The 26,461-nt window shown below is 59.5% G+C and overlaps 1 protein-coding gene across 6 annotated transcripts; it reads left to right on the forward strand.

Annotated features, from left to right (window-relative positions):
- Positions 1 to 439: 439 nt before the first annotated feature.
- On the forward strand, positions 440 to 24,669 carry TANGO2 (transport and golgi organization 2 homolog). Of its 6 annotated transcripts, none has more exons than XM_022551220.3 (9): positions 440 to 487; positions 8,753 to 8,850; positions 14,717 to 14,805; positions 18,736 to 18,855; positions 19,249 to 19,363; positions 20,316 to 20,386; positions 22,488 to 22,749; positions 23,153 to 23,257; positions 23,747 to 24,669. In XM_022551220.3, the coding sequence occupies exons 2-9, from the start codon at positions 8,795 to 8,797 to the stop codon at positions 23,865 to 23,867; spliced, it is 939 nt and encodes a 312-aa protein (XP_022406928.2). In that variant the 5' UTR covers positions 440 to 487; positions 8,753 to 8,794; the 3' UTR covers positions 23,868 to 24,669. The 6 variants fall into 6 exon arrangements, 5 of the variants coding, with proteins under 5 accessions (XP_022406928.2, XP_022406929.2, XP_022406927.2 ...); XM_022551221.3 differs by having other exon boundaries at positions 22,596 to 22,749; XR_016387579.1 differs by lacking the exons at positions 440 to 487; positions 8,753 to 8,850 and adding an exon at positions 8,868 to 13,468 and having other exon boundaries at positions 22,412 to 22,749; positions 23,747 to 23,859.
- Positions 24,670 to 26,461: the final 1,792 nt, after the last annotated feature.

Below are 26,461 nucleotides of genomic sequence, written 5' to 3' on the forward strand. Positions count from 1 at the left end.
GAGGCGGGTTAAAGGCTGCAGTGGCCGGTCCAGGGTCTGTCCTGAGTTTGGCAGGGATGTCAGGGGTCAGGGGTGCAATGAGGAAGATGGCCAGTTCAGAGGCATGGAGGGGGCGAGCAGGGCCCCACCAGTGTGCATCCCCGCAGAGCCTCCAGCAGGGCCCAGTGCAGCGCGGGACGCTGGGCGGGAAGGTGACGTGTCCTCGAGGGCAGGGCCCAGGGCCGGTGTCTGAACCACACGAGCTGCGAAGGCTGCAGGGGTCACGAGGCGCAGCCGGGCGCTTGGCGCAGCCCCGGGGGCGGGGCGCCGGGAGGTGCAGCCCGGAGCGATGGTACGCGCAGCCAATTGTGCTCCGGCTCGCGGCGCGCCGCCCCGCCCCTAGCCACGCTGCCCATTGGGAGCGCGCAGACTGTGGGGGGGCGGGGCCTGGGCGGTGGCTACGGCGCGCGGGCGCAGCACCCGGAAGTCGGCGGCGGCGGCGGAGGCGGTGAGTACGCGGTGGACTACGGGCAGCGGCGGGTGGCCGGCTGCGTTCCCCGCGGTGCTCGGGGCTCGGAGTCGGGAAGCGGGTCTCGGGAAGTGGGGCGCGGAGTCTGAAGCGGCCGTACAGCCCGCCCTGCCTCAGTTTCCCCTTCTCGAGGCGGTGAATGCAAATCCAGCGGCCGGTCCGGGGAGACCAAGCCAACCCCGGCCGAAGGAGCGTTCCTCCCATTCCTGGAAGGCGTTTCCAGTGTCCCCGCCTGGGTGGGGCGTGGGCCCCGCAGGCAGGGCCGGTGTCCCTCGGTGGGGCAGACTGGCCGGCCGGGAGCTGCGCGGTCACCGCGGGGCGAGGGTGGGTGGGCTACGCGGCTGACGGCCCCAGAGCCCTGAGTCACGCTGCTCCCTCCCTGCGCCCTGCTGCGGGTGACAGCTGATGTCTCTCCGGGGAGGCAGCAAGTGCCAGGTCACCTGTGCGTCTGGACACGGTCTTCCTGGGGTGGCTCAGTACTCAGACCTTCCCCCCAGGGCATCAGGGGAGGGGACTGGTCAGGCCTGCACGCTGAGCAAGGCCTTGTAGCCTCTGGGCTTTAAGATGCCTTCCCGCCCAGCAGCTACCATGCTTGCCTCTGGGCCACAGATTTGACGTGGGCCTTCTGGCCTTGGACCGGTCCCTGAGGCTCAAGCCCCCGTCTGTCCTCCACTGGGGATGTCACATGGTCAGCCAGGCCTGCCGCTGCCATCCTACTGCGGACCTGCCTACTGATGTTTTGCTGTTGCTGTTTCCATGCGGCAGCTGTGCAGTAATGGTGCTGTATGGGGCGCCTGCAGCTGGTAGTTCTTGGGAATCGCTTTTTGCTGCTTGTTCCTTAGTCTTCTGGGCACCCTTTCACGGCAAGTGTTTGTTGGCCAGATACCGTTCACAGCAAAGAAAACTCAGGCTGAGGGCCAATGGTGTTCCCAAGGTCAGTAAGAGCCAGGGTTGGCCTCTCCTCCTGAGCCCCTCTCCCAAGAACCTTCCTGTGTCGGGTGACCTTTCGTGTGGGGTGGGGCTGCAGGAGGGTGGCTGTGTTGGCAGGTGGACACAGCAGAGCTTCTGTTCCCCCCTCTCCAGGTTCCCAGGGCTTCCAGTGGGCGGAGCATGTTGCCCTGGTGCTCCCACCCCCTTGGACCCCTGACCATTCACTTCAAAAGCATGTGTCCTGCAGTCCTGTGGCTGTGTGTTACTGGTGTGTCTGCAGAATGCAGGCCCCTCAGACCAGGCCACTAGCTGTCAGCTCTGCCCTGCTGCCCAGCCCCTGAGCCGTATTACTGCCTCACGCTTTCTTTGTGTTTTCATTTCTGGGCTGTCACTTTGATCATGTTTACCCTGGGTGTAGTCACATGTGGCGTTGTGGGGACTTATTCCTGTGCTGGCTGCTGCTCTAGAAGGCGCCTCCCAGTCCCACTCGCCTGTCCGTGGATGCTGCTGCTTCTGAGGATGTCAGTAGCCCAGGGCAGGGAGGTAGGCGGGCTGCTACAAATAGGGCCACACTCGTCACTGACACCCCAGATGTGTGAGGACTGGGTCCATCCTTTGGCACCATGTCAGCCGGTGTTGAGGACAGTTTGTTGGTCTGGACCTCGGGGTTTGGTGATGGGCTGTGAGAGAAAGAGGTCACCCCTGGACCACTGAATTCCCTTTTCAGGGTATCGATGAAGGCTTTTTTTTTTTTTCCCTCTCAATTTTTTTTTTAGGTTGCAGAAATAATGGATACACGCTTAAAAGTAAAGAGGCCAGCCCCCACCTCCTGGTACTCAGGGCGGCTCTGCTGGGTCTTCAGGACCATGCCTACTATAAGTATTTGCTTCCACCCTCTTTCAAGGGGCTAGTGGGAATGCCCCCTTCCTCCCCTATTAACCATGTGAGCCATAGGGGCCGCCATAAGGCCGGGCTGGACCCCGCCTTGTGGGGAAGCTGTTCCTGCCAGGAGGGGCCGGGGTGCGGAGCATCCAGAGCTCGCCGTGGCTCACTGTATCCCTCATCTGTGTTGCCGTTTTGAACCTTGAAGGGACAATGATACTTGGTATGAGGCTGAATTAGTGCTCCTAAGACATCTTGAAGATCTCAGGAAAGAGTGTCGCCATAGAAAATGTGTCATGGTGAAATGCTACTTATCAGCCAGATGACAGAGCGTAGATTGTGGAGTTCTAGGTCGTGGGTGGGGAGGAGGGCGCGGTGTTTGGGGGGTGGCGGCGGGCTGCTTGGAATGATTAGGATGGCAGGGCTTTCTCAGCGAAGGCTCCGGAACAGCGACAATGTGTTCCCATGTGTTTACCTCCTCTGCTGGCAGCCTGGGGGGACGTCACACATCACTTGTAAAGAGCAGCTCCTGCTGTCCTGCTCTGCCCTGTGCAGGGTGGGTGGGGTGCCCAGCTCCTCTGCTCAAGGCCAGATGGACAGGCTGGCTAGCCTTGACCGCGTTCCTCCACATGTGTGCGGTGCTGGGCATAAGGAGTGGGGCCGTCGACTCTAGGGCTCCGTCACCCCCTGCCCAGAGCCCTAAGGAACAGCCAGAGGAGACTGATTGCTGGGACCCGGGGCCTCACTGTCCCGCTGGCCCAGGCCCCCTTGTTCCTGCTTGCTCGCATGCGTCCCTGCGTTCCTCACTGCCTCTGGCCAGCGTGCTTCCCTCTGTCTGACAGAGGGAAGTGCTCCCCGAGGGCACGGGCCCCCACCCCACCCGGCGGTCACCTGAGTGTGTGGGTCCTTGTGCAGAACTCAGGGCAGCCTGGCCGCTCCATCGTGTTCTGAGGAGCTCTGAGCTGGGGCTGGATCCGCCTTGCCCGGTCTCCCGAGAATTGCTCTTCCTGCCTCGCCCCTCAGTGCCCCCCACCCAGAGTAGCCACTCAAAGCCAGCGGGGAAGGAGGGCAGGGTCTGTCCCTGTTCTCCTCATGGGCAGCTTTCCTGGTGGATGATCCTGTTTTCCCTACCGGAAGTGTGCAGCGTCCAGCTCCAGGGATGGTGCAGCGTGAGCCCAGCATGCAGCCACCATCCAGATCAGGGTGTGGACACCGTCACTAGCACCCAGACGTCTCCCTGCAGGTCTCCATTGTCCCCTGGCCAGGTGGCCTGCCCTGCTTCTGTACCCACGCATGAGTCTTGCTTCTTCCTTACCTCGTACAAGCACCGAGTGGTGTGCTCTCATGGGTGGGGTCCCGCTCTGCCCCATGCTGCTCAGGCAGGTGGACACTGCTATGGACAGACAGCCTGGCTTCCAGCTCCAGGCTGTGGACTTCCTCGTCTGTGTCACTTCATGGACACGGGTGCCCCACAGTGCCTGATGTGCCCTGATCAGTCGGAGTTTTAGAAGCTTATGTGAAAAGCCAAGAGGGAGACTCACCTTCCAGATACCACAGCATGTGCTGAAGCTCAGGGGCTGAGGGGCCGAGTGGTGGGGTGTCCAGGGCGTGGCCCAGGTGGTGGCAGACAGCATGCCTGTCTGCTGGGAAGCATGGGGGTCCGTGGCTCACACCTCCCACATAGGCAGACCCTGGATACATCCTAGAACAAAGCCCAAACGCAACCATGCACGGAAATCAAGAGAAAGGGGCTCTTGCTTTGGGATGAGGAGGGCGAGAGCCATGCAGTACAAGTGGGGGGACTTGCTGTGGAAGGACGATGGGTTCCAATGGAGGCAGCACAGGCAGAGGGATGGGCCACCCCACCCCAATGCCACCGCACTGTGGGACAGAGGCCCTGCATCCTGGCACGGTGTGCCAGTGGCTGCTGGGGGATGCCAGCAGACCACCTGAGCATCTCCTGCCACTGCGGTGAGGGTGGGGGGAGCAGTGGCGGGTCCCCTCGTGCTGGACGCCCCTGCGCCAGACATTGGAGGGAGTCGGCCAGGCATGCTAATCTAAGAGCGTCACCCCCTGCCCAGTGATTCCGCCTCCTGGGTGTCTGCCTGGGAGACAGGAAGGCATCTGTCGGGAAGGTCCTCAGCCTGTTTGTAGAACGTGTGTGCCGGGCCCTGCTGTGTTGCTCTGCATGAGTGGAAGCTGGATGGCAGGAGTGGATAGAAGGCACACATGCCCTGGGCAGCAGCAGGCAGGTGGGGGACGCCGCTACCCCAGGCATGGGCGAACTGCACAGCCAGGTGGCAAGAAGACAGGGTGGCGGGGTCCTGTGCATGTGATGGAGCATACATCTGTGGAGTACGTGGAGCCATGGGCAGGGGCCTTCCTTCGGGGCCTTGCGGTGAGCACAAAATGACATGCCCCCCAACCCTGGTGGTGACAAAGATGGCTTCTCTCTGCCACCAGGCCCAGGGACCCACTGCCACGCCACGCGGGCACCCCGGGCATTTGTCAGGATGTTCGGCCATCTCACAGCCTGCATGCTGCGGTCCCGGGAGGCCCCCTCAGACTGCTGCCCATGAGGCTTCCCCTCAGCCCAGGCCACCGTCTGGGGTCTTCCTTCCGTGGGGGCCTGTCTGGGGCCTGGCTGCACCCCTGTATGCAAGGCAGTTGTAAGGCAGCCCCCCAGCGAGATACACGTGGGCACAGTGATTCCAGGACTGTGGCCAGGACGGAGCCGGTTGCCCCACTGTGAGCTTTCCTGGGGGCTGCTCGCACCTGGGGAGGGTCAGCAGGGATGCTCAGGGGCACGCTGGCTTCTGAGCATTTCCATGCATGGCTGGAGCAGCTCGTTTGTGTGCCAGGGGGTGCAGATGGGCAGGTCCAGTGCCCGGGGCATCCTGAGAGCATGTACAGGGGTCAGGAGACCCCACATGTGCCCACACTATCACCCCGAGTGCAGCCAGCAGGCACCCCCATCCCCCAGAGCCCCTGTGTGGCCTATGGCACCACCTGAACTCTTGGTGAGAGAGGAGCCTGCCCAGGATGTGCCCGACCTGGGAAGTGGGTCCCCATCTGTCCCTCCCCTGCCCCGTGGCACTGGGGCCTGGCCTCCTCCAGGTCAGTGTGTCACCTGCCCCATCGGGTGGTGGCCCTGCTCGCCTGACCTGGGTCCCCCACTGCCATCCTGCTTGCCATGGGGCCAAGCGAGGGGGAGGGAAGGAGGGGGAGGGAGGGAGCCCCCTCACCTGAAGAGGGCAGGCGTGTGGCATCCGACTGCCATCCGCACACCTGGCAGGGTGTGCGCGTCACCTTAGCGGCCTCCACACCCGTTGGGCCGGCACTGCTTCCTGTATCGCTTGAAGCCGCAGGCTTTGCCCATCTCCAGGCGGCGTCCTCCCTGTGGTCGCTGAGGCCTGTGGGTGAAACTCCTCGTCAGGCCCCAGGACCTTCCTGCCCACCTCTGCCTCTGCCTCTGCCTCTGGCCACCCGGCCCTCATGGCGGCCCCAGCAGCCAAAGAGCTCTGACGGCGTGTGGACACCCCGGGCTCCAGGTGGAGACGGGCGGGGCGGGGATGGCGTTAGAAAGCCGGCGCGCTTCTGCCCCGGTCGACCCCCCTTCCTCGGCACCTGCCAGCCCAGGTGCTCTTCAGGGTGACTTCCTCCTGACAGGCTTAGGTGTCACCTGGTGAGGAGGAGCGCTGAGTTTACCTGGAGCAGTGGGACCTGTTGAACTGCTCCCCCCACCTCACCTTCCCACTCCATGGCCTTGGGAGCGGAGGGGAGCGTTTCCCAGGAGGGGAGCGTTTCCCAGCAGCAGAGCGCCCCAGGCAGGATACCCCAGTTAGTGCCCCGCTGCAGTGCAGTGGTGGGACGGCAGTGGTGTGTCCAGGGCTTGCTCTGGGAGCCCCGAAAGTCACAGGGGTGTCAGGGAGGACTCGCCAGGCCCCGAAGAGGGTGTTGGAGTTCGGCCTGCGTGGGGGCAGGATGGGAGAAGGTCCCTGCACCCACAGGACCTGCGAAGGAGGGTGCTGGGGGTGGTGGGAGTGAAGCGGGAAGGGGAGGGGCCAGTTGGCAGCGGGCCTGGCTCGAGTGGGGGGTGAGGGATTGGAGAGAAAGGCAGTTCCTGATGGTCTCCTCCCCAGGGGCTGGCTTTCCTCTGGTCCTTCCCTCCCAATGACCGCGTCTTCACTCTTCACTGAGGCCGCAGCCCTGGGTTACGCGCCCACACCTCTGGCAGCAAGCTGCCCGGAGACCTCTCGGCAGCCTTCCTCTGACCACGGAGCCCTTCTTGCCACCACCTTCTGGAGGGCTTGTCTGCCACCCACCTGGGCCAGCTAGGGTGGCAGGGTGCTGCAGCCGAGTTGGGGGGCTCTGCATCTGGCCTGTGAGCAGCGGTGGCCGGCGACCTCACCCAGTGCCGGTCATGCAGCCTGGGCTGGGCGTGGGGGGGATGGCAGGCATGCTGGCCTCCTTTGACGGCCCAGAGTAGTGTGTTCCTGGTGAGGCAGCCCTCTGTCCTGGAGGGGCCGGGGTCGGTGGGATCTCAGCAGGGCTTCTCCCGTTGACCTTGGCCAGCCTGGTTGCCACAGATGACACCTTGCCTGGAGCATCCTTGTGTCTGGGAGAGACCAGCCCCCTCAGGGTGGGGGACCTGTGTCTTCTGTGCTGGACTCTGGTCACGTGGCAGGTGCTGGGAGCCCCACCAGCTACACGAGACAGGTGGGATGACCCGGCCCTGTGACGCCCAGGGTGCTTCCCATCACCCTGCACCGCGTTCTGGGTGGTTCTCATTCTCTGTGCCTAATCTGCTCCAACATTGTCTGCCAAGTTTTAAGTCGTACTTCCTGGGGCTTCTGTTTCTAAAGGGTCTTTCTGGTGCTGGGTGGACCCCTCGTTTTCTCTTTATCATGTCCTTTCCCTGCAGATATTCCTGAGCTCCTTTCTCCTGCACTCAGTGGCTGGTTTTTGGGACGTGTGGGGACTACTGCTGGTTCTTGCTGTGGTGCTTTGTTTTATGTGGTTCTTTCTATTGTACTGCTTTTTGTTCTTGAAATTATTTGTGAGACTTCTCGGAAGTGTGTGATGAAGAGGAAAACTTTGGTTTGCCTGGTGCCCAGGGGCACTGCCAGTGCAAGCACCCATCAGACCAAGTCCCTGGACCCCCGGTGTGGCCTAGCTCTGCACATGGAGCTTCTCATGGACCACCCCCACTTCTGTGCACCTCCCCTGCGGTCCTGGTGTGGCTGTGGATACAACCCCCCCACCCTAGGTCCCTGTCCTGGGGCGGCCCTGGGCCGTGTCTTCTGTCTCCCTCACCCCTGAGGCCACCAGAGCCCGGTTTGCCCCATGGGCCAGTGCCCTGAGGCTCTCTTTCCTCTCTGGGTTCCTGTGTTCTCTGAGATGTTGGCTAAATCCTGCACCACCTTGTCAGCTCTTGGTTGCTTTTAAGATTTTTCACCTTCTTTCAAGCGTTTGGAGTTGCTTTTACCAGGGAGGTTGGTCCCAACAGTCTGCCTACCAGTATTGGGCTCATCAGGCACTCCTGGGATGATGGCCACCAGTGGACACTACCAGGCCGCCCTGGCGGGAACCCAGCCTGTTCCCGTCACCTTGGGGAGCCCTTCTGCACAGGGCCCTTCGGCATCAGCACTGCATGTGGCCCAGCGTCCCTGGTGGGGGGCAGCGGCTGGCAGCCCATCTCACATGGTGCGTGTCCCCTAGCGCCCCGGGCTGCTGCAGATGGCGCTTGTCACCGCGGCAGCGCCTCAGCTGCACAGCCACAAAAATTGGTCCTCTGAGGCTGTCACCACATCTGTGCCTGGAGGAACACAGGGCTGAATCCTGGGGGTCCCTGCAGGGCCCGTGGGGGCTGACAGGGAAAATAGTGGGGTGAACCCTGACCCTGCCACCCGCGCCAGCCAGACCAGTGAGCACGAGTGAGAGGAGGGTGGGATGCCCAAAGGCCTTGTGCGCTGGGCAGCTACTGCATGGCTCTAAGCCACGGTTGTGTCTGTGGTGCTGGCCTTGGGCTCCGGCCCCTCCTCGGCTTCTCTTTGCATGGTGGCCAGAGCCACCACACCCGCCCACCCACCACGCGATGCTGGCATGGCTTTGAAGCCGGGGTCAGTGTGGTGGGAACATCCTCCTGTGAATCGCAAGGTGGGAAGTGTTCCGTTTCAGACCCCAGAACCAGAAGCAATTGCCAACAATCCAGGGCCAACGAGGTCACAGGCGTCAGGGGAATGTCTGACCAGTGCCCAGGAGCGTATTTACAGGGGTGGGCGAGTGTCAGGGCAGCCGACACACGGTCTCCTCGTCCAGCGAGGGTCTGGGTGTCGTGAGCCCGTTCCATTTGGGTAAGGGAGCTTTGCAGGTTTGGGAGGCAGTTCTGTCGTCTGCCATTTACTCAACTCATTTTTCCTTCTCCCGCAGACCTCGTTACCCCGTGTGAGCCAAGCCACCCCTTGGGGACCCATGTGCATCATCTTCTTTAAGTTCGATCCTCGCCCCGTTTCCAAAAATGCGTACAGGTAACCCCCTCGTGCTGCATCTGCTATCCTGCTCGGCCTTGGGAACACGCCATCCTCAGTGCCTGTTTGGGCTCCATGTGCGGGGTCGGGGGCAGAGGCCAGGCCCTGGGACACACTGCCCGGGCCCTGCCCTGCCCTCTCCCACAGTGGCCACTCAGTGTGGGCAGGGACCCTGAGTCGATGTGCAGAGATGCTAAGACTGAGCCGCTGAAGGTGGCCATGTGGGCAGGATGGGGGAATGACGTGGGTACAGCACAGCCCTGCACCTCTGACTGGGGATCAGGTGGCAACAGAACAGTGACAGGGAGCGAGACCTGGCTTGTGGGGCTCGAGCCTGTGACCAGTGAGCAGTCTGGGTGGTGAGGGCAGAGTGCGGGGGGTGGGTCAGGGAAGCTGGGGGACCAGCTGGAGGAGTCAGGAGGCTGAGGCCAGGGAGGGGCCACACATGGTCTGGTTTCCTCTCCTCCCCATGACCCCTGGCTCTGGACGGCGCCCCTCCATTCCCCGGCAACCTGGTGGGAATCCACCGACATTTATCCACATGGAGAATGAGGCTGGGATGTGACCCTCAATCACAGATGAGGCACTAGTGCGACTGCTTAAGAAGTTTACATCATCTCAAGATCTGGAACATTTCAACTGGCTTCTGGGATTCCGTGCTACCTGATGTGTGGCTGAAGTAACTCATTCCAGGCTGGGAAATGGGGAGCAAGGGGTGCCCAGTGTCCCCTTCCTGCAGGGGAGTGGGCAGCAGGGCCATGCTGGGGGCCGGGAGTTGGCCCTGAACAGCCCCCGACAGAGCATGCCGTGTGAGTCGGGATCCAGCCAGGGGACAGAACCCCGGAGCAGTGATTCGAGCAGGGAATGTCTAACTCGTGGAAATATAAACTGTTGTGGGATCAGGGTGCCCGAGGCAAAGCCTGTCCTTCATCCTTGGGCTGAGACCCAGACCTTGCTGGGGGCACAGCCATGGCATACTGGGCGGCCGGGAGCTCTCTGGGCACTTGCTGGAAGTCTGCCCGCTCTGCTCGTGCTGGCTGCTGTCGGGCGCTTGTTGCTGGGGAAGCCGCACCCAGAGCCTGGGAGAGAAGCCTCTCCCCCTGCAGCGTCCCTCCAGCGCCCTCTGCTGACAGAACTGGACCCGCAGCCACTGCAGAGCCCCCGGGAAGGGCGGGAGTGGGGCTGAGGCAACAGGTGGATGGATCACTGGCGCTGTCGCCTCCTGCGCTGAGAGTGGCACTCCTTCCTCCTGACAAGTGAGGACACGCGGCCTGATGGCCACCGAGTCCATGGCTGCCTTGGTTCTTACTCACGGATTCAGCCAAGCCCTGAGGTCACCCCTGTTCTCCTGGGAGTGAGAAGGAACGGAAGGGACGAGGAGGGGAGCCTGCGTCCTGCCACGACCTGCCTCTGACAGCTCCAGGGCTGGGACTCGGTCTCAGCATTGATCTCAAATGTTGTCCTAGCCTGATGGCGTTGGAGGTTGAGAGGGGCTTCTGGCTCCGGGGTGGGCAGCTCTCACATGTGATGTGGGACTAGGATGGGAGGAGTGGGGGTGGGGCTGCTGTGGGAGGGACACTGCAGCAGGGCCGTGAGGAGAGCCTGGTGAGCTGACCCTGGGCCCATCGGAGACCAAGGAGGGGCCCCCAGCTCCTGGAGTCGGGGGGGCAGGCTCAGAGCCAGGAGGCCTGGATGTCCTCACCTGGGCTCCCTCCCACCTAAGCTGTCACTGCCCTGGCTGGCAATGCAGCAGCTTCTGCCCCCACCCCAGTGCCCATCACTGAGTTCACTGCCGGCCCCCCACCCAGTGATGTCAGGAGAAGATTTGTACTTTGTGTGTGTGTGTGTTTGTGGTTAAGTATACATGACATAAATTTACCTTTTTTTTTTTTTTTTTTTTTTTGCCGTACGCGGGCCTCTCACTGCTGTGGCTTCTCCCGTTGCGGAGCACAGGCTCCGGACGTGCAGGCTCAGCGGCCACGGCTCACGGGCCCAGCTGCTCCGCGGCACATGGGATCTTCCCAGACTGGGGCACGAACCCGTGTCCCCTGCATCGGCAGGCAGACTCTCAACCACTGTGCCACCAGGGAAGCCCAAATTTACCATTTTTAATCGCAGGGCTCAGCGGCATTAAGCATTCACACTGTCATGTAACCGTCACCAGAACTTTCTCATCTTCCCAAACTGACACTCTGTCCTCAACAAACACTGACTCCCCATCCCCCTCCCCAGCCCCTGGCACCCACCCTCCTTCTTTTTGTCTCTATGACCTTGGCTCTTCTAAGTCCCTCATGGAAGTAGCATCATATGTTTTCTTTTTGTGTCTGGCTTTTTTTCACTCAACATAATGTCCTCAAGGTTCATCCACATTGTAACATGTGTCAGGATTTCCTTCCTTTTTAAGGCTGGATAATGTTCCTTTGCGTGGATGGACTACATTTTGCGTCTGCGTCCATCCTGTCAGCGGACACCTGTACTGTTCCTGCTTCTCGGCTGCTGTGGACATTAGTGTACAAGTACCTGTCCCAGCCCTCCTTTCAGTCCTTTTGGGTATATACCCAGAATCAGAAAATCCTGGATCACACGGATCCGCCAAGTTGATTTCCTCGTGTGTCTTCTGATGGCTGTGCCAGAGGCTCCCTGCAGCGTTGGTCCGTGTCCTCATGTTGGGTGGTGGAGTGGGTCTTTGTGGCGCTTCGTCGTCATGCATCATTGAGACTAGGTCCTCTCCCTACAGCCGGAAAGGCCCAGACCCAGGGCCGCCGTCCATTTGGACACCGCTGCCCACAAAGCCTGTCCGGGGCCTGGGACCCACACAGTCCCCTGCTCCGGCACCTTCGACATCACACCTGTTTTCACCTGTGTTTGTGAGCTAAGGTCACCCGTGTCAGTAATGCTCCAGGGTCAGCTGATTGCAGAGGACTCTTCCATCTGGGTCTGTGGCCATCCCTGCCGTGTGTAAGCATTGATCTACACAGATCACCTCTGCCCTGAAGGACAGAGTGGGACATCCTCACTCTGATGCTGTGGGCGGTGCTGCTCCTGGCTTTGTCCTTTCCAGTCTCACGGGAACCTGTTTTCTGGCCTCCCTAGAATTAGTTCCTGAAAGATGAGGCCAGCCCCACTGTGCCTGTGGGGTTCTTGAAGCCTCTCTCCCCTCCTTGGGCTGCAGCCGATTTAGAGCGTGTGTCCTGTGGGCTATCCAGCCAAGTGCCTTCGTGGGTGTGGGAAGGGAGGGGAGACAGCCCAGTGCGGCCGGGAGTACATGTGAACTGCCTCTGCAGAGCAGCTCCAGGCCTGATGTTGGGCTGGGCCGTGACTGTCATGGACCCCTCGTCTGCACCCCACCCCCATGTCACCAGCCCACTGCCCTCCATATTGGGGCGCCCATCCCTCCAGACATGGCAGCCCTCCCCCATCATATCCCACTGCCATGTCCTCCCAGACACTGCCCAGCATGATCCCCCAGGCGCCCTTGTGTTTGAACTGCCTTCCAGGCTGCATACCTGCCCACCCACAGGTGCTGCGCCCTCCTGGGGTCGCCCCTAGGGGGTCCCGGCCTCTGCACCGCACCCCCCATCATGCCTGAGGTTGCCCAGCACTTGGAACCTCCATATTTTGCCGATGCGATGAAAGTTCCAAATCAGGGGACCCCGAGTTCATGGGATGGGGATGTCCTGGGTGGGCCTGATCTCATCGGGGTGGCCCGCAGAGGGACCAGCCCCTCCTCAGGGAGTAAGCTGCTGCCCTTGGAGGGGCCCGTGGCCAGAGCTTGAGGGCGGCCTCCAGGAGGCGAGTGACCTCGGCGCACGGCAGGCGAGACCAGGGCCCCCAGTCACATGGCTTCAAGGAACTGACCCCTGCAACAGCGGAGACCCTGCCGACCAGCACCTGTGTCACCCCGGGGCTGAGCACCTGGCCAAGATGATGGGTGGGCGTTGCTTTAAGCTGCCGCATTTGTGTAGATGTTTGGCTGCATAGAAGACCAGCATACTCCCGTCAGTATGGTGCTGTCATGGCTGTCACGTCACCACCCTCTTTGTCAAAATGTCATTTAGACCCACAGGTTGATGCTTTTACTGGTTCCACCTGGAGGGACTGCTGGGCCAGCTCTTGCCCTTTGGGGTGGCTTCCATGGAGGTCGTCACTACTGGACACTTCACTGGACCCTGGCCTGTGCACCCGTCACTGCTGCCAAACTTCCCCCGGCGGTGTGCAGATCCCTCCCCTGACTGTGCCCAGACCCACCCCTCAAATGGTGACAGACCCTTTCCATGACTGTGCTGAGTGGGACTCGGAAGTGAGGAGTGAGGGGCTTCCTCTCGCTTGGAGCCTCCACGTGGTACCATCATGCCCACCAGCAGTTCGGCTAAACAGTGACTCTGATGAAAGCAACCCAGCGCTTCAGGCTCCTAGCGATTAGCAAACATCTCGCTTCTTGTCTACGAATGGGCAGTTGGAGTAAAAGGACAGAGGCACTGCTCTTTCGCTTTGTTCTTTTCCCTAAGTTTTCCTTTCTGGAGTCTTCACAAGAATGGGAACCAGAAGCCACGGCACTGGCCTGGTTCGGGCTCAGCCTCCCGTCCCCTGCGACTGCAGGGGTCAGGCGAGCGGGCAGGTGAGGGGCGCTGGGCACCTGAAGGAGGACGCTTGATCCTGGCACAGGAGCCACTGCACCCTCTGGGGGGCCCAGGCCCCGCAGCCAAGTCTCCCCATGCGGGGAGGGGGGGCATTGCGCTGTCCTTCTCCTGACTGCTGCTTAGCCAGCTTCTGCCAGGATGGGTCCCGGACTGGGTCCCAGGGGGACAGGGCAGACGTGGCAAGGGGCAGGGGATGGGGTCCAGGTCAGGGCCTGGCAGCTGGAGCTGCAGAGGATCCTTCTGTGAGCGGCTGCAGCTTGTGTCAGGGACAGTGAACCCCCCCGCCCCCTGCACCTGAACCTGGCGCAGCCCTAGAGCCAGCTGTGTGGAGGGAGAGCCAGGTCACAGGCTAGACAGGCATCCTGAGGGTGGTGAGGCTTCCAGGGTGGTCCCTGGCAGTGCCAGCGCCTGTGGCCAAGGTGGCGTGGGAGGCACAAGTGGGGGGTGACGTGCACACAGGTGAGAGACTTCCAGGGCCCTGGGGTGCCAGCACTGGTTTTGCCTTCAATTTTGTGAGTGTCTTTGTTAATTCACATTTTACCACAAGCCGATATTCATGAAATCAATGAGTCGATGCAAACAGTACTTCTGAAGACTTCTGAGGATTTAACCCCTGACTCAGCGAACTTGGTTTCAGACCCACTGTGGCCCCAGGTGCTGTGCCCACCTGCGGTGCTTGGAGGGTCCTTCGGTGGCCACTCTTAGACCCCGGGGTCTTCGGGACCCTGTGGGGTGACCCTGCCCACTCAGTCGCCGTCTGTGTTCATAGTTATTTTAAATGGCAAAGCTGACCGAAAACTTTGTTTTCTTACCTCAAAACCAGGGCCCTGAAAACATCGATGTCTTTGCTAATGGCCAGAGAAATACTTATTTGATTCATAATACAAAACACTAGTGAAACACAGAAAAGTCCTCACTCGCTCCCTCCCAAAGACACCCCAAAGCGCGGGATGGAGCAGCCCTCGGAGTCCCTGAGCGCTGGTGGGAGGCTTACAGGGTGTCCTCAGGGGAGGGACCAAAGGGCAGGAAGACACACCCGCCCAGCCAGCATGGCGGAGCGGGCAGGGCTGAGCCGGCAGCTGCCCATCTCCTCCTCCCAGTGGGTTCCCATCCTCTCTGGGACTTGCCCAGGTTGCTGCCTACCAAGGTGCTTTGTCTTGGTAACGAGAGGAAACACGTGACTCTTCCACATTCACGCGAGACCCTCAGCCGTGCTCTCTCCTCAGGCTCATCCTGGCCGCCAACAGGGATGAGTTCTACCACCGGCCTTCCAGGGCTGCAGACTTCTGGGGGAACAACAACGAGGTCCTCAGTGGTGAGTGTCCCCGCTGTCCACCCAGCACTGTCCACTCAGCTTCACGTGCCCGGATCCCCGGGGGAAGCAGCTGGAAGGTGGGGGTTGTATTTGGATCCACCATCCGCTGCGGTTGGTCTCGTGTGAGGCATGATTTCAGACCGGTCACCTCGGAGCATCATGGTTATGCGTGCACGCATGTGTGTGTACATGCATGTGTATGTGCATGTGATCCTGTTAGACACATGCACCCCTTGCCCCAGGGAGAGTGGCCTGAGTTTGGGGGGCAGAGGCCCGGCTGGCAGGGCTGGGGGAGCCAATGAGGAGCCCATGGGGTGGAGTGGAGGTGACCGCACCCTGCCTGCCCTGCCGGTGGCTTCCGCGGGCCCCTTGGAGGGAGCAGCTCCTATTCCTGCAGGCAGGGGCCACTCGGAGGACGTGCAGACAGGTGTCGGCCGGGCCAAGGACCCTCTGCCTGCGGAGCCTGGAAGCTCGTCTGGAGCATCCACGAAGGCCTCCAGTGTGGACTGGGGTCGGGCAGTGGTGCTGCATGGGAGGAGGATGGGAGTGGGGAGACCAAAGTGGGGGTCTGAAAGGAGGTGGGGAGAGCTGTGAGTGGGGCCCTCAGGGTGGGAGTGCAGGAGGGTGGGAGTGCAGGAGGATGAGGCTGGGTCTCGGCCTCACCAGAAGCTGCTCAGGAGACCTTGGATACCTGCTTGCTCGGGAGTGCGGGGTGGGGCTGGCGGGGAGGCCCCCGCTGCCTGAGCTCTGGGCACAGCGGTCATGTGTGTGGGGACTTCAGCCAGGCTGGCCATGGCTCCCCCAGAGGTCCAGTGGCAGGCCTGCTGGGCCACGGGAGGGGGTCCGAGGGGAGCCTGTGGGCATGGCCAGGACCATCCTGGGCTAGGACGGAACAAAGGGATCGTGGGGAGAGGGCAGGCCGTGTGTGTCACTGCTGCAGGGCACGCATGGGAGGCTGAAGTGGGGGCTGCTCAGGATGGGTGAGGTGAAGGGTGAGGAGCTGATCCTTCGGGAGGGAGGCAGGAGGCACTGCTGGGGCACTTTGTCGATGAAGACATGGAGGCTCAGACGAAGGGTGAGCCTGCCTGGGCCCCTTGGCCGTCCTGGCCCCTGGGCTCCGCGCTTCCTGCCCTGGTCAGTGCCCATCCCGCTGGGGAGCCCCAGCCACTCAAGTCCTTCACCCTTTGCAGTGGTTTGGAGGCGGCCCCTGGCACGTTGCTACGCGTCCTGCCAAGCGGGAGGGTGGCCCTGCTGCACCGCAGTGCTGGGTGGGCCCGTGGCCACCACGCCCGGCTCAGGCCTGGGAGACCCCAAGGTCCACCCCCTCCCTCTGTCTGGCGTCGCCCAGCGTGCACAGAATTGTAGCAGCAGCGTCAGCATTGCTGGGGACTTGTTAGGCGTTCAGGAACCTCTGGGTTCTGTTTCTTCAAGTCCTCCGTCTCCTGCTGTCTCTCCTCAGCCCCCCAGTCACACGTGTGTCAGTTTATCTGAAGTGGTCAGTGCCCTTCGGTTATGCTTGGTTCACTTAAAAGCCCTCTGTTGTCCCTGCTCCTTTTTAGGTGGTTTCTATCGCCATATCCTTTACTCATGTTCACTAACCTTTTCTTCCTTAGTGTCTAATCTGCTTTTAATCCCATTCTGCATATTTTTCATCTCACACACTGTAGTTTTTATCTCCAGAAATTCCACCGTGGTATCTTCCTTGTCTGGACTGTGTTGTTTGGCCAGATCTGGAGGCTTCATTCACTTTCTAGTTGTTGGTTTGTCAGAGGCCTCTGTGCTCTGGATGTGGATCCTTTGCTGGATAATTGTGTCACTGTCTCATTTTCTTCATGATGTCCTTTGGTGAGCAGAATATTTTATTTTAATGAAGTGCTGTTTATCTTCTGTTTTGTGACTTGTTCTTTTTGTGTCTTACCCACAAAGTCTTTGCCTGTCATGAGGTCGTAAAGATATTTTCCTCTGTGTGCTTCTGGAAGCCTCCTGATTTGGGTTTATGCTTAGGTCTGTGATGTGTCTCAAATTAAACTTTGCGTGCGGTGCAAAGCAGGGACTGAGCCACGCCCACCTCTCCGGCTGTCCCCACAGCACCGACCAGTGGGCCTCCTCTGGCCTGTGCATGACTACGGCAAACTGACTGAAAGTCAGTTGATCACATCCGTGTGGGGCCGTTGTGGACTCTTGTGTCCCACTGACATGGCTCGGGTGCTGCAGCCTCTGAGCAAGTCTGGGAACCAGCTGAGGTGAGCCCTGTGGCTTTGCTGCTTGTTGGGACTTCTGTGGACGTCCTGAACTTCAGGGCCAGCTTATGAATTTCTATAAACACCAGCCCACAGGGTCTTCACTGGGATCATGGTCACCCTCTTGGTCATTTGGGGAGAACTGTCATCCTTTTTTTGTTTTATTATTTTTTTATTGAAGTACAATTGATTTACAAGGTTGTCTTAATTTCTGCTGTTCAGCACAGTGATTCAGTTATACATACATATGTGTATATTCTTTTCCATTATGGTTCATTATAGGATACTGAATATAGTTCCCTGTGCTGTACGGTAGGACCTTGTTGTTTATCCATCCTATATGTAATAGTTTGTATCTGCTAATCCCAAACTCCCACTCCATCCCTCCCCTCCCCCCCCCTTGGCATCCACAAGTCTGTTCTCTATGTCTATGAGTCTGTTTCATAGATATGTTCATTTGTGTCATATTTCAGATGACACATACAAGTGATATCATATTATATTTGTCTTTCTCTTTCTGACTTATTTTACTTAGTACGATAATTTCCATCCATGTTGCTGCAAATGACATTATTTTGTTTTTTTATAGCTGAGTAATATTCCATTGTATATATGTACTACATCTTCTTTATCCATTCATCTGTCAGTGGACATTTAGGTTGTTTCTATGTCGTGGCCATTGTGAATAGTGCTGCTATGAACATTGGGGTGCATGTATCTTTTCGAATTAGTTTTCTCTGGGTATACGCCTAGGAGTGTGATTGCAGGATCATATGGTAGCTCTATTTTTAGTTTTTTCAGGAACCTCCATACTGTTCTTCACGGTGGCTTCACCAATTTACATTCCCACCAACAGTGTAGGAGGCTCCCTTTTCTCCATACTCTGGGAGAACTGTCCTCTTAACCATGTGAGCTTCCCGGGCAAGGAACAAGACTCCTCCTTTAACTAGGTCTGCCTGACGTCCATCCCTCAGCACACACGTCTTTCCTGTAACGTTTTCCTAAGTGTTTTGAAAATCTTTCAGTGCTGTTGTAAATGATTAATTGAATTTTCATTTTCCAGTTCGTGCCAAGTATTCACTTACTCCAGTAGGTTTTTTTTGTAGATCCTTTTGGATCTTCTTCACATATGATCCTATCTTGTACAAATAAGGACAGTTTTGCTTCTTTCAGATCTTTGCAGCTTTTAGTTCTTCTACTATTATAACTTATTACTGTTATAATAATAATATGTTAATGATTTAGCTATTTTCACTCCAGTTGTCAAGTGAAATGCCCCTCTGGCCTGGGAAGACACTCTCCTGGGGCTGTAGTGGCCTTGCTGGCCCTGTGGCAGGGCCCACGGTTATGAAGGGTTGCAGCCTGCGGGGCTCCTAGTGAAGGGCCCGCCGAGGGCTGGGTCCTGCCTAGGGAGGACAGCCAGTGTCCCTATACCTAATCGGGATGCGGGGCTGGGGCCTGGCGCAATTTCTGCGATGGAGCTGGTGCTGTGCCCCCAGCCTGATGCCCACCCAGGCACCAGGATGTGTTGTGCAGGGGCCGGGGGTTCCCAGGGGCGTCAGGTGTTGTCCCGGGCGAGGGTCTCTCCCACATACCCATGGTCCCCAGGGGCTGCCTCAGACTGCTGTGTTCCAGCCCCCGTTTCACCACAAGGGCTGCTGGGCTGGTGGTGACACTGTTGTTGCTGCAGGGCTGGACATGGAGGAAGGCAAGGAAGGCGGCACGTGGCTGGGCATCAACACGCGGGGCAAGCTGGCGGCACTTACCAACTACCTGCAGCCACGGCTGGACCGGGACGCCCGGGGCCGAGGTACGGGGCGGGGGGCAGGGCTTCCTGGGCACCTGGAGGGACGGGAGGAGTGACGAAAGGAGGGGCCCTGAAGCCCCCTGGCTGGCAATGCCGGGAGCCACCCTCGGCCTGGCCATATGGCTCCCACTTGTGGCCATGGCATGGCTCCCGACTGCCGTGTTGTCACTGCCCATCTGGTGGACATATACTGTCCCCACTGAAGACGTTTCCCCTCGTGCTGGACTTCCACATCGGGGCACAACAGGAAAAAGTTTCAAAATCAGAGTTCTTGGTGCCGACCTCCTTGGCTGCCGGGTCGCTGAGGTGTGGCCGTCCCGTGGGGGACCGTCAGTCTCCCCAGGAGAGGGGCTCAGTCCTACCGCCCCGGCCATGGGCGTGTGTCCCCTGACGCAGGTGAACTCGTGGCTCAGTTTCTGACCTCAGACGTGGATAGCTTGTCCTACCTGAAGAAGGTCTCCGCAGAGGGCCACCTGTACAACGGCTTCAACCTCATAGCGGCCGACCTAAGGTGGGTCTACCGGCTGGGGACGCAGCCCCCAGGCGCCGCACAGGGCTGGGTTGCAGGCTTGGCAGGCAGCGGGAGCCGGGGCATCTGTGGCAGCCTCTCTGGGGATATTACACCTGGTGGGCTCAGGGAGCGTCCTGAGGGCCGAGCCCCTCCCAGATCCACTGTCCTGGGGACTCAGGGATCCAAGCTGGGGCAGTGTGAGGGCCGCCAGCTCCTGCTGTGGGAGCTGGAGTAGGGCCGGGGGTGCACACGGGCCAGATCGGCCCCTCCGTCTCGTCTCCTCCCCACTTCTGTGGCTGAGGAGCCCGTTTTTGAGCCATACCTCACTTGCCCTGTGGTCTGGTGGCAGAGGTGCCCCGGTGGAGAAGGCGGTGCAGGCACAGCTGGGTACAGAGACCCCGGGCCCCATGGTTGTCGGGCACTGCCAAGTGCTGGGCAGAGTGGGTGGCAAGGCTCACGTCGGGTTCTGCAAGGGGCTCAGCAGACGGCTCCTGGGGCAATGACACTGTCCATGCCACCCATGGGCCCTGTCGCCAGAGGATATGGTGGCCGGGAGCTTTCTCCACCCGGGGTGGGGCAGACCAGCTGGGAGCAGGGCAGGAGCAGGGGCAGAGGGGCCTGTCCTAGAGGCGGGAGGAGCAGGTCGCCCAGGGAGGTGCAGGCCCTCGAGTCTAGGGCGCCTGCGCTGGCTGTGAGATTCAGGAGTCAGGTTGCTGGGGCTCTGCAGGAGGCTGGGGCCACGTGGGGAAGTGGCAGTTGGGGTGTGGCCAGGCCCATGTTGGCACACACAGAGATGCTGGGCAGGGTGGGGGGCAGATAGCTCAGCAACAGCGGTGCCTGCACGGATGGTGCCACCCGAATGCTGGGGCCCGGGCTGTGGGGTTTGCCAGGCGGCGAGGGTTGGGGACGCCCTGTGGCTCCTGTCTGACCCTGTCTCCCCTCTGGTCTGCAGCACAGAGAAGGGAGATGTCATTTGCTACTATGGAAACCGGGGGGAGCGTGAGCCTGTTGCCCTGGCACCAGGTGAGGCTGCTCTGGCGGGTGGCACAGGGTGGGGCTGCTCCTGTGGGGACCCCAGTACTTTCAGGAACCGGGTCCCTGCTGATTTCCCTCCTGGTGCTGTTTTTCGGCCGTTCGTGTACCTTGTGCCCAGTAGTGGCCATGGCCTCACCCGGTCCACATGAGGCTGCACACAGGTTAGGTTGCCTTCCCCCTGTACCGAGTCCCTGGCTGTCTGGAGAGAATTGGAAGCTAAAAGGCACAAAAGGACGCAGAGACCTTCCCCCGCAATTCTGTGGCCTTTGTGAAAGCATCTGGAAACCACACCATGATGCCCTCAACTGTGACTAGAGATGCTTCTTTTCTGCTAAATTGCTGCTTAGAAGGAATTCTTTTGAACTCCGTCCTATTTCATCCCTGAGCCAGCCGCGCCTGATCCATGTCCCTTAAAAAAATAAACAACAGCTCCATTGAGACATAACCGCATGTCATACAGTTCACTCATTAGAGTGTGCCTTCAGTTGTTTTTACTCTATCTACAAAGTGGTGCAACCATCACCAGAAGCTAACTCCAGAACATTTTCATCACCTCACCAAGAAACCACACCCACTGGCCTTGTCCCCGGCCCCTAGCAACCACTAGTCTCCTTTCTGTCTCTGTGGATTTGCCCATCCTGCACGTTTTACATAAACAGATGCAGACAATATGTGGCCTCTTGTGTCTGGTTTCTTTCCCTTTGTGTAATGTTTTCAAGGTTCATCCATGCTGTAGCGTGAGTGAGGGCTCCATTCCTTTTTATGGCTGAATAATATTCCATCGTGTGGATTTTCTGCCTTTTGTTTATCCATCATCCACTGAAGGACACTTGGTTGTATCCACCTTTTGGCTATTGTGGAAAATGCTGCTGTGAACGTTTGTTATATGTTTTTGTGGGGAAACGTTTTCATTTCTCTTGTGTGTGGACCTAGGAGTGGAGTTGCTGGATCATAAGGTAACTATTTAACCTTTTGAGGAATTGCCAGACTGTTTTCCGAAGCAGCTGTGCCATTTTATATTCCCAGCAGCAACTTATGAGGTTCCAGTCTCTCCCCACCCTCGCCAAGACTTGTTACTGTCTGACTTTTTGATCGCAGCTGTTCTGGGGTATGATGCAGTCTCACTGTGGCCTTGATTTGCATTTCCCTGATGGTTAATGACGTTGAGCAGCTTTTCATGTGCTTGTTGGTCATTTGTGTATCTTGTTTGGAGAAATGTCTGTTCAAGTCCTATGCTTGTTTTTAAATTGGGTTGTGTTTTTGTTATTGAATTGTAAGAATTGTTTTATATATTCTAAATACAAGTCTCTCATCAGTTACATGATTTGCAAATATTTTCTCCCATCCTGTGGGTTTTTCCCCTTTCTCGTTGGTCTCTTTTGAAGTACATCATTTTAAATTTTGATGAAGTCCAGTTTTATGGGGGTTTTTTGTTGTTGCTCATGCTTTTGGTGTCACATCTAGGAAGTCATTTCCTAATCTAAGGTTGTGTAGCTTTTCCCCTATTTGGTTTTAGCTCTCATGTTCAGGTCTTTGAGACGTTTTCAATGGACTCTTGTGTGTGGTGCGCAGTGGGGGTCCTGCTCTGTTCTTTGCATGTGGCTGCCAGGTGCCTGATGGATACAGTGCGGTGATGCCGTGGCTGGCGGTGTGACTATGGGCCCCACAGTGCCAAGTGGCAGTAGTCGTGTCAGAGTTGGCCCAGAGTCCGGTAGCAGCAGAGGGTGGTGGCTCTCTGTCTTTGGTGCATCTTTTCAGGCCGCATGGCTCTGGGTTGGCTGCCCCTGCTGCCTCTTTCGAGAAGAGGCTCTGGGGGCCTTTCCACCTTGAGACTGGGCCTCTTCTTGAGAACTTGTCCTGAGAAACTTGCTCTAAGCCCCTACAGCGCCCCCAGCCAGGGACGTGGCCTACGCCTCGGGCCTGCCAAGGTCAGTGGGCTCCCTGACCCCGGCTGACCCTGGTGGGCCGCCTCCTGGCCTCAGGCTGTGGTGCTCCCAGCCTTGACCTTCTCAGGTGGACCCCCACGTCGGGCTCCCCCACTTATGGACGGACCTTCCTCTGCTGTTGATTCCGATCACCCACCCCCAAGGCCTGGCGAGTTCCTGGACGCATGTAGAGAAGGGGCGGGTGGGTGGAGTTCCAGCCACAGTCCCCCCCACCTCCCACGCTGGCCTGGCCGAGCCAACCCCTCCTGCAGGGACCTACGGGCTAAGCAACGCGCTGCTGGAGACGCCCTGGAGGAAGCTGTGCTTCGGAAAGCGGCTCTTCCTGGAGGCCGTGGAGCGGGGCCAGGCGCTCCCCAAGGACGCCCTGGCCGCCCAGCTTCTGGACGTGCTCAACAACGAAGAGGCGTGAGTGCTGTGCCACACACACACACACACACACACACACACACACACACACACACACACCCGCCCGCCCCCACCCCCCCCCCCCCCAGCTCTGAGAGGCGGCTACTGTCCTTCCACAGGGCCTGCACGGCTCTGACCGGACAGAGCCCATGAGCTCGTGTCCCTGGGCCTTGGGAAGCTCCTGGTGGCCCCAGCACAGGGACTGGCCCCCACAATGGAGCCCTGAGTGAAAGGCTAGATGGAGGTTCGAGGCCTTGACCTGGAAAGTGCCCGGAACGACCCCTGTGGTTCCCCCAGCCTCTCTCTGAGGCTGGTGGGCTCCTCAGGCGCTGCAGGGCTGTGGCTGAGCGTCGGCGGGGATAGGTTTGGGGCGGCCAGTGGTGACCCCTCCTCTGTCCTTCAGGCAGCTGCCAGACCCAGCCATTGAGGACCAGGGCAGGGAGTACGTGCAGCCCATACTTAGCAAGTACGCAGCTGTGTGTGTGCGCTGCCCGGACTACGGCACCAGGTATGACGGATGGGCTGCTGGTGCGCCCTCCTGTCCCTGGAGGAGCCCACCTTCCCCAGCTCCTCCCCACGTCCACCCTGTCTAGAAGCCACTGCAGGTGTCTGGGCAGTCCCCGGTGGTGGTGCTGGGAGCCCTGGGGGTTCTGAGCAGGGAAGTGCCTGATCAGCCCAGGGCCTACCCTGCTGAGAGTGGTGGGCGATCAGGGCTCGTGCTGCAGAGGGTGGGCAGGGCGGCCTGGGGGTGTTTCGGAGGGGAGGTGATAGGACTTGTGGGCAGGGGCCTGCAGGACCTGCGGCTCAAGGCCCTGATGCCTCACAGGGGACCCTTTGCTCGCCGAGACAGAGGCTGCTGCTCTTTGTGACCCATCTCGAGCCAGGCCAGTGCCCAGCAAGGCCCCTCGCACCTCTGGTCTGATCCATTTGGGGCTCTGACTGGCGTGCAGGGGTCCAGGGGCAGCGGGCTGAACACAGGCCCCATGCTCTCTTTCAGAACCAACACGGTCATCCTTGTGGATGCAGATGGGCACGTGACCTTCACAGAGCGAAGCATGCTGGGCACGGACCCCTCTTGCTGGGAGACCAGCACCCACGAGTTCAGGCTGCAGAGCTAACCCCCACCTGGGTGTGGCCGGGGCTTCCGGGAGGCCCTGTCACAGGTACTGCCTGTGACTCGGCCAGCGTCCCCCAGGGCCAGAGCCCTCTGATGTGTGTGAACTGTTTGCATCCCCATGTCAAGCTCGGGGTCCAGCCTCATGACAGAGGCCCATGGCCAGGTGTGCGGCAGGCCCAGGTGTGCTGTGCCTCCCCCGGCCCATGCACAGAAGCTCACACAAGGCACACGTGACACCCATCATGCATGCGCGCACACGTTACAGGCAGTAGATGTGTGCACACATGCTCAGACACGCACACGCTCCAGGCATGCACCCCCCATGCGAGCCAGACACGCAGAGCTGTGCCTCTCAACACCCACACGTGCTTCTGGCCAGTGAGTCTTGCTGTGATCCCGACAACAAGAGTGGATGTCTGTTTCAAAGCGGCCCCTCCTCTCCTGGGCCTAGCCAGTTCCTGACCACCAGCCCTGCTCTTGGAGAGGACACAGGCCACATTTGAATGAGGAAAACCTCCTCCATAGCAGAGGCACAGGCTGCTGGGTGGGTCCGGTGGTTCTGTGGGTGCTGAGGGGTCCTGTGCGTGGAGCTATCCTGTGAGGGAGCATCCATGTGCAATGGGCCGCCTCGGCAGGCTCTCAGGCCTCCACCTGTGCAGGGGGGTCATGGGTTCCGGGCAGGCCCATCTCAGGGAGGGGACACAGTTGCCCCTGCCATTTCCCTTCTCCTAGGGAGTTAAACTTCATAATAAGACTCTGTACTTGAATGTGAGATGCTGATAATAAAACTGAGGCCGTGGTGAGCCAGTGCATTCCAGGCCCTTGACTCTGTGACAGGATGACCAGAGCTGCTGTGCGGGAGCCCCCAGGAGCTCCTGGGGCCCAGACCTCGGTGCAGGGCTCTTCCACATTTCCCTTTTGCTCATGGCCTCCTGAGCACTGTGGCGGAAGCCAGGAGTTCATCCGGGTGCAGGTGGGAGCCCCGGGGAGCCGTGCACACGGGCTGGACCGTGGAGGCCAGGGGATGGCAGGAAGGGCTGGGCTTCAGGTAACAGAGCAGGTGGAGTCTGTCCTACCCCAGGGCCCTTGTTTTGGGCAAGCACCTGGAGCTCCTGTCCCCAGCTGGGGCCGGGCATTCGGGGGTCCTGTGTCCAGTGCTGACACTCAGGCTTCCCTCCGCCTCGGCGGTCGACCCAACTTGGCCTTCTCAGTGCAGTGACAGCTCGGGTGGGCTGTAGACCTTGACTGGGCCCAACCTGCCTCTCCGTCCCTTCTCCCTTCCTGCTCACCACCCCACAGCCAGGCATGAAGGGGCTCCCAGTATGATGCAGCCTGTGCCCCCCACCCACGTGTCCAGCTGAGCCATGGCTAGCCAGGCTCCCAGCTCCAGCACTGCCAACACCCTCTGTCTGCTTCAGCAGGCCACCCCGCACCATGGAATGGACCGGGTCCCCACATCAGCGCCTGCCCTGGCCAGGCAGGTCTGCCCTCGTGGGGCGCCGCTGGACTGGGTACAAAGCCATCTGAAGAGCCTTTCAGATATTTGCCGCTGCCCCAGGGACGGGCCTGCACAGGAAAAGCTTCCCCACACTTGTCATGGTCCCCTCTGCCCCTGCCTGCCCTGGCCTGCACAGGAAGAGCTTCCCCACACTTGTCATGGTCCCCTCTGCCCCTGCCTGCCCTGGGCTCCCTAGCAGCTTGGAGCCCCTGAGGAAGGGGCAGCCCAAGACTTGTTTCTATTGTTATGGGCTGAGTTGTGTGCCCTCCAAAGGATATGTTGGACCCCAGCAACCAATACCTCAGAATGTGATCTTGTTAGGGTCTTTCCTGAGGTAATCAATAAAATGGGATCGTTAGGGTGGCCCTAATCCAATATGAGTGGTGTCCTTATAAAAAGGGGGAAACGTGGACACAGGGACAGACAGGCACCCAGGCAGACGTCTGTGAAGACTGGAGCTGGGCTGCCTCACGCCAAGGAACCCCAGAAGCTGGGAGAGAGGCCGGGGCACGTCCTCCCCTGGAGCCCTCAGAGGGAGCAGGGCCCTGTGACACCCTGCTCTCAGACGTCCAGCCTCCAGAACTGTGAGAATAAATTTCTGTTGTTTAAGCCCCTCACTTGTCGTACTTTGTTATGGCAGCCCAAGCAAGATTAAAAAATTGTGACCTTGCTTTACACACAAGGAAGCTGAGGCTTGGGGAGACACAGTAACAGCCCCTCAGTCCCCAGGTGGGTGGGGAGGCAGAGCCACAAGGCCGGAAGAGGATGAGGGTGAGGTGGTCCTCAGGGTCCTGCCACACCCGGCTCACCCTGCTGCCTGGCACCCCTGCCTTCGCCTCACTTGCCCTGGCTCTTGCCACTGCTCCTGCTCCAGGGCCTTTGCTCTCGCTGTCCCCTCTGCCTGAAGGGCTCCTTCCCCAGACACCCAAACCGCACTCCCCCTCGTGTCCCGCAGGTCTTTGCTGAAATCCCGGGCAGTCGACCTGTCTAAGGCAGTCTTCCCTCCCTTGGTCCCTGCTCTGCATTGCTCTGTAACAGAAAGCGCTGTCTGATGTGCTGTGCATTTTGATTGACTGTTTCTTGTGTGTCTTCCTGTC

The sequence above is a fragment of the Delphinapterus leucas genome, chromosome 14, assembly GCF_059928025.1.
Source record: "Delphinapterus leucas isolate spDelLeu-1000000601 "Yukka" chromosome 14, BTC_Dleu_Yukka2, whole genome shotgun sequence".
NCBI lineage: Eukaryota > Metazoa > Chordata > Mammalia > Artiodactyla > Monodontidae > Delphinapterus > Delphinapterus leucas.

What these genes read in the sequence shown, in the direction of transcription:
- TANGO2 (XM_022551219.3), top strand. Translation starts at nt 13,236, where the DNA reads ATGAAAGCAACCCAGCGCTTCAGGCTCCTAGCGATTAGCAAACATCTC. An exon ending in CCGGGACGCCCGGGGCCGAG is followed by an intron (nt 18,856 to 19,248) that starts GTACGGGGCGGG and finishes CCCCTGACGCAG; the next exon opens with GTGAACTCGTGGCTCAGTTT. An exon ending in CTCATAGCGGCCGACCTAAG is followed by an intron (nt 19,364 to 20,315) that starts GTGGGTCTACCG and finishes TCTGGTCTGCAG; the next exon opens with CACAGAGAAGGGAGATGTCA.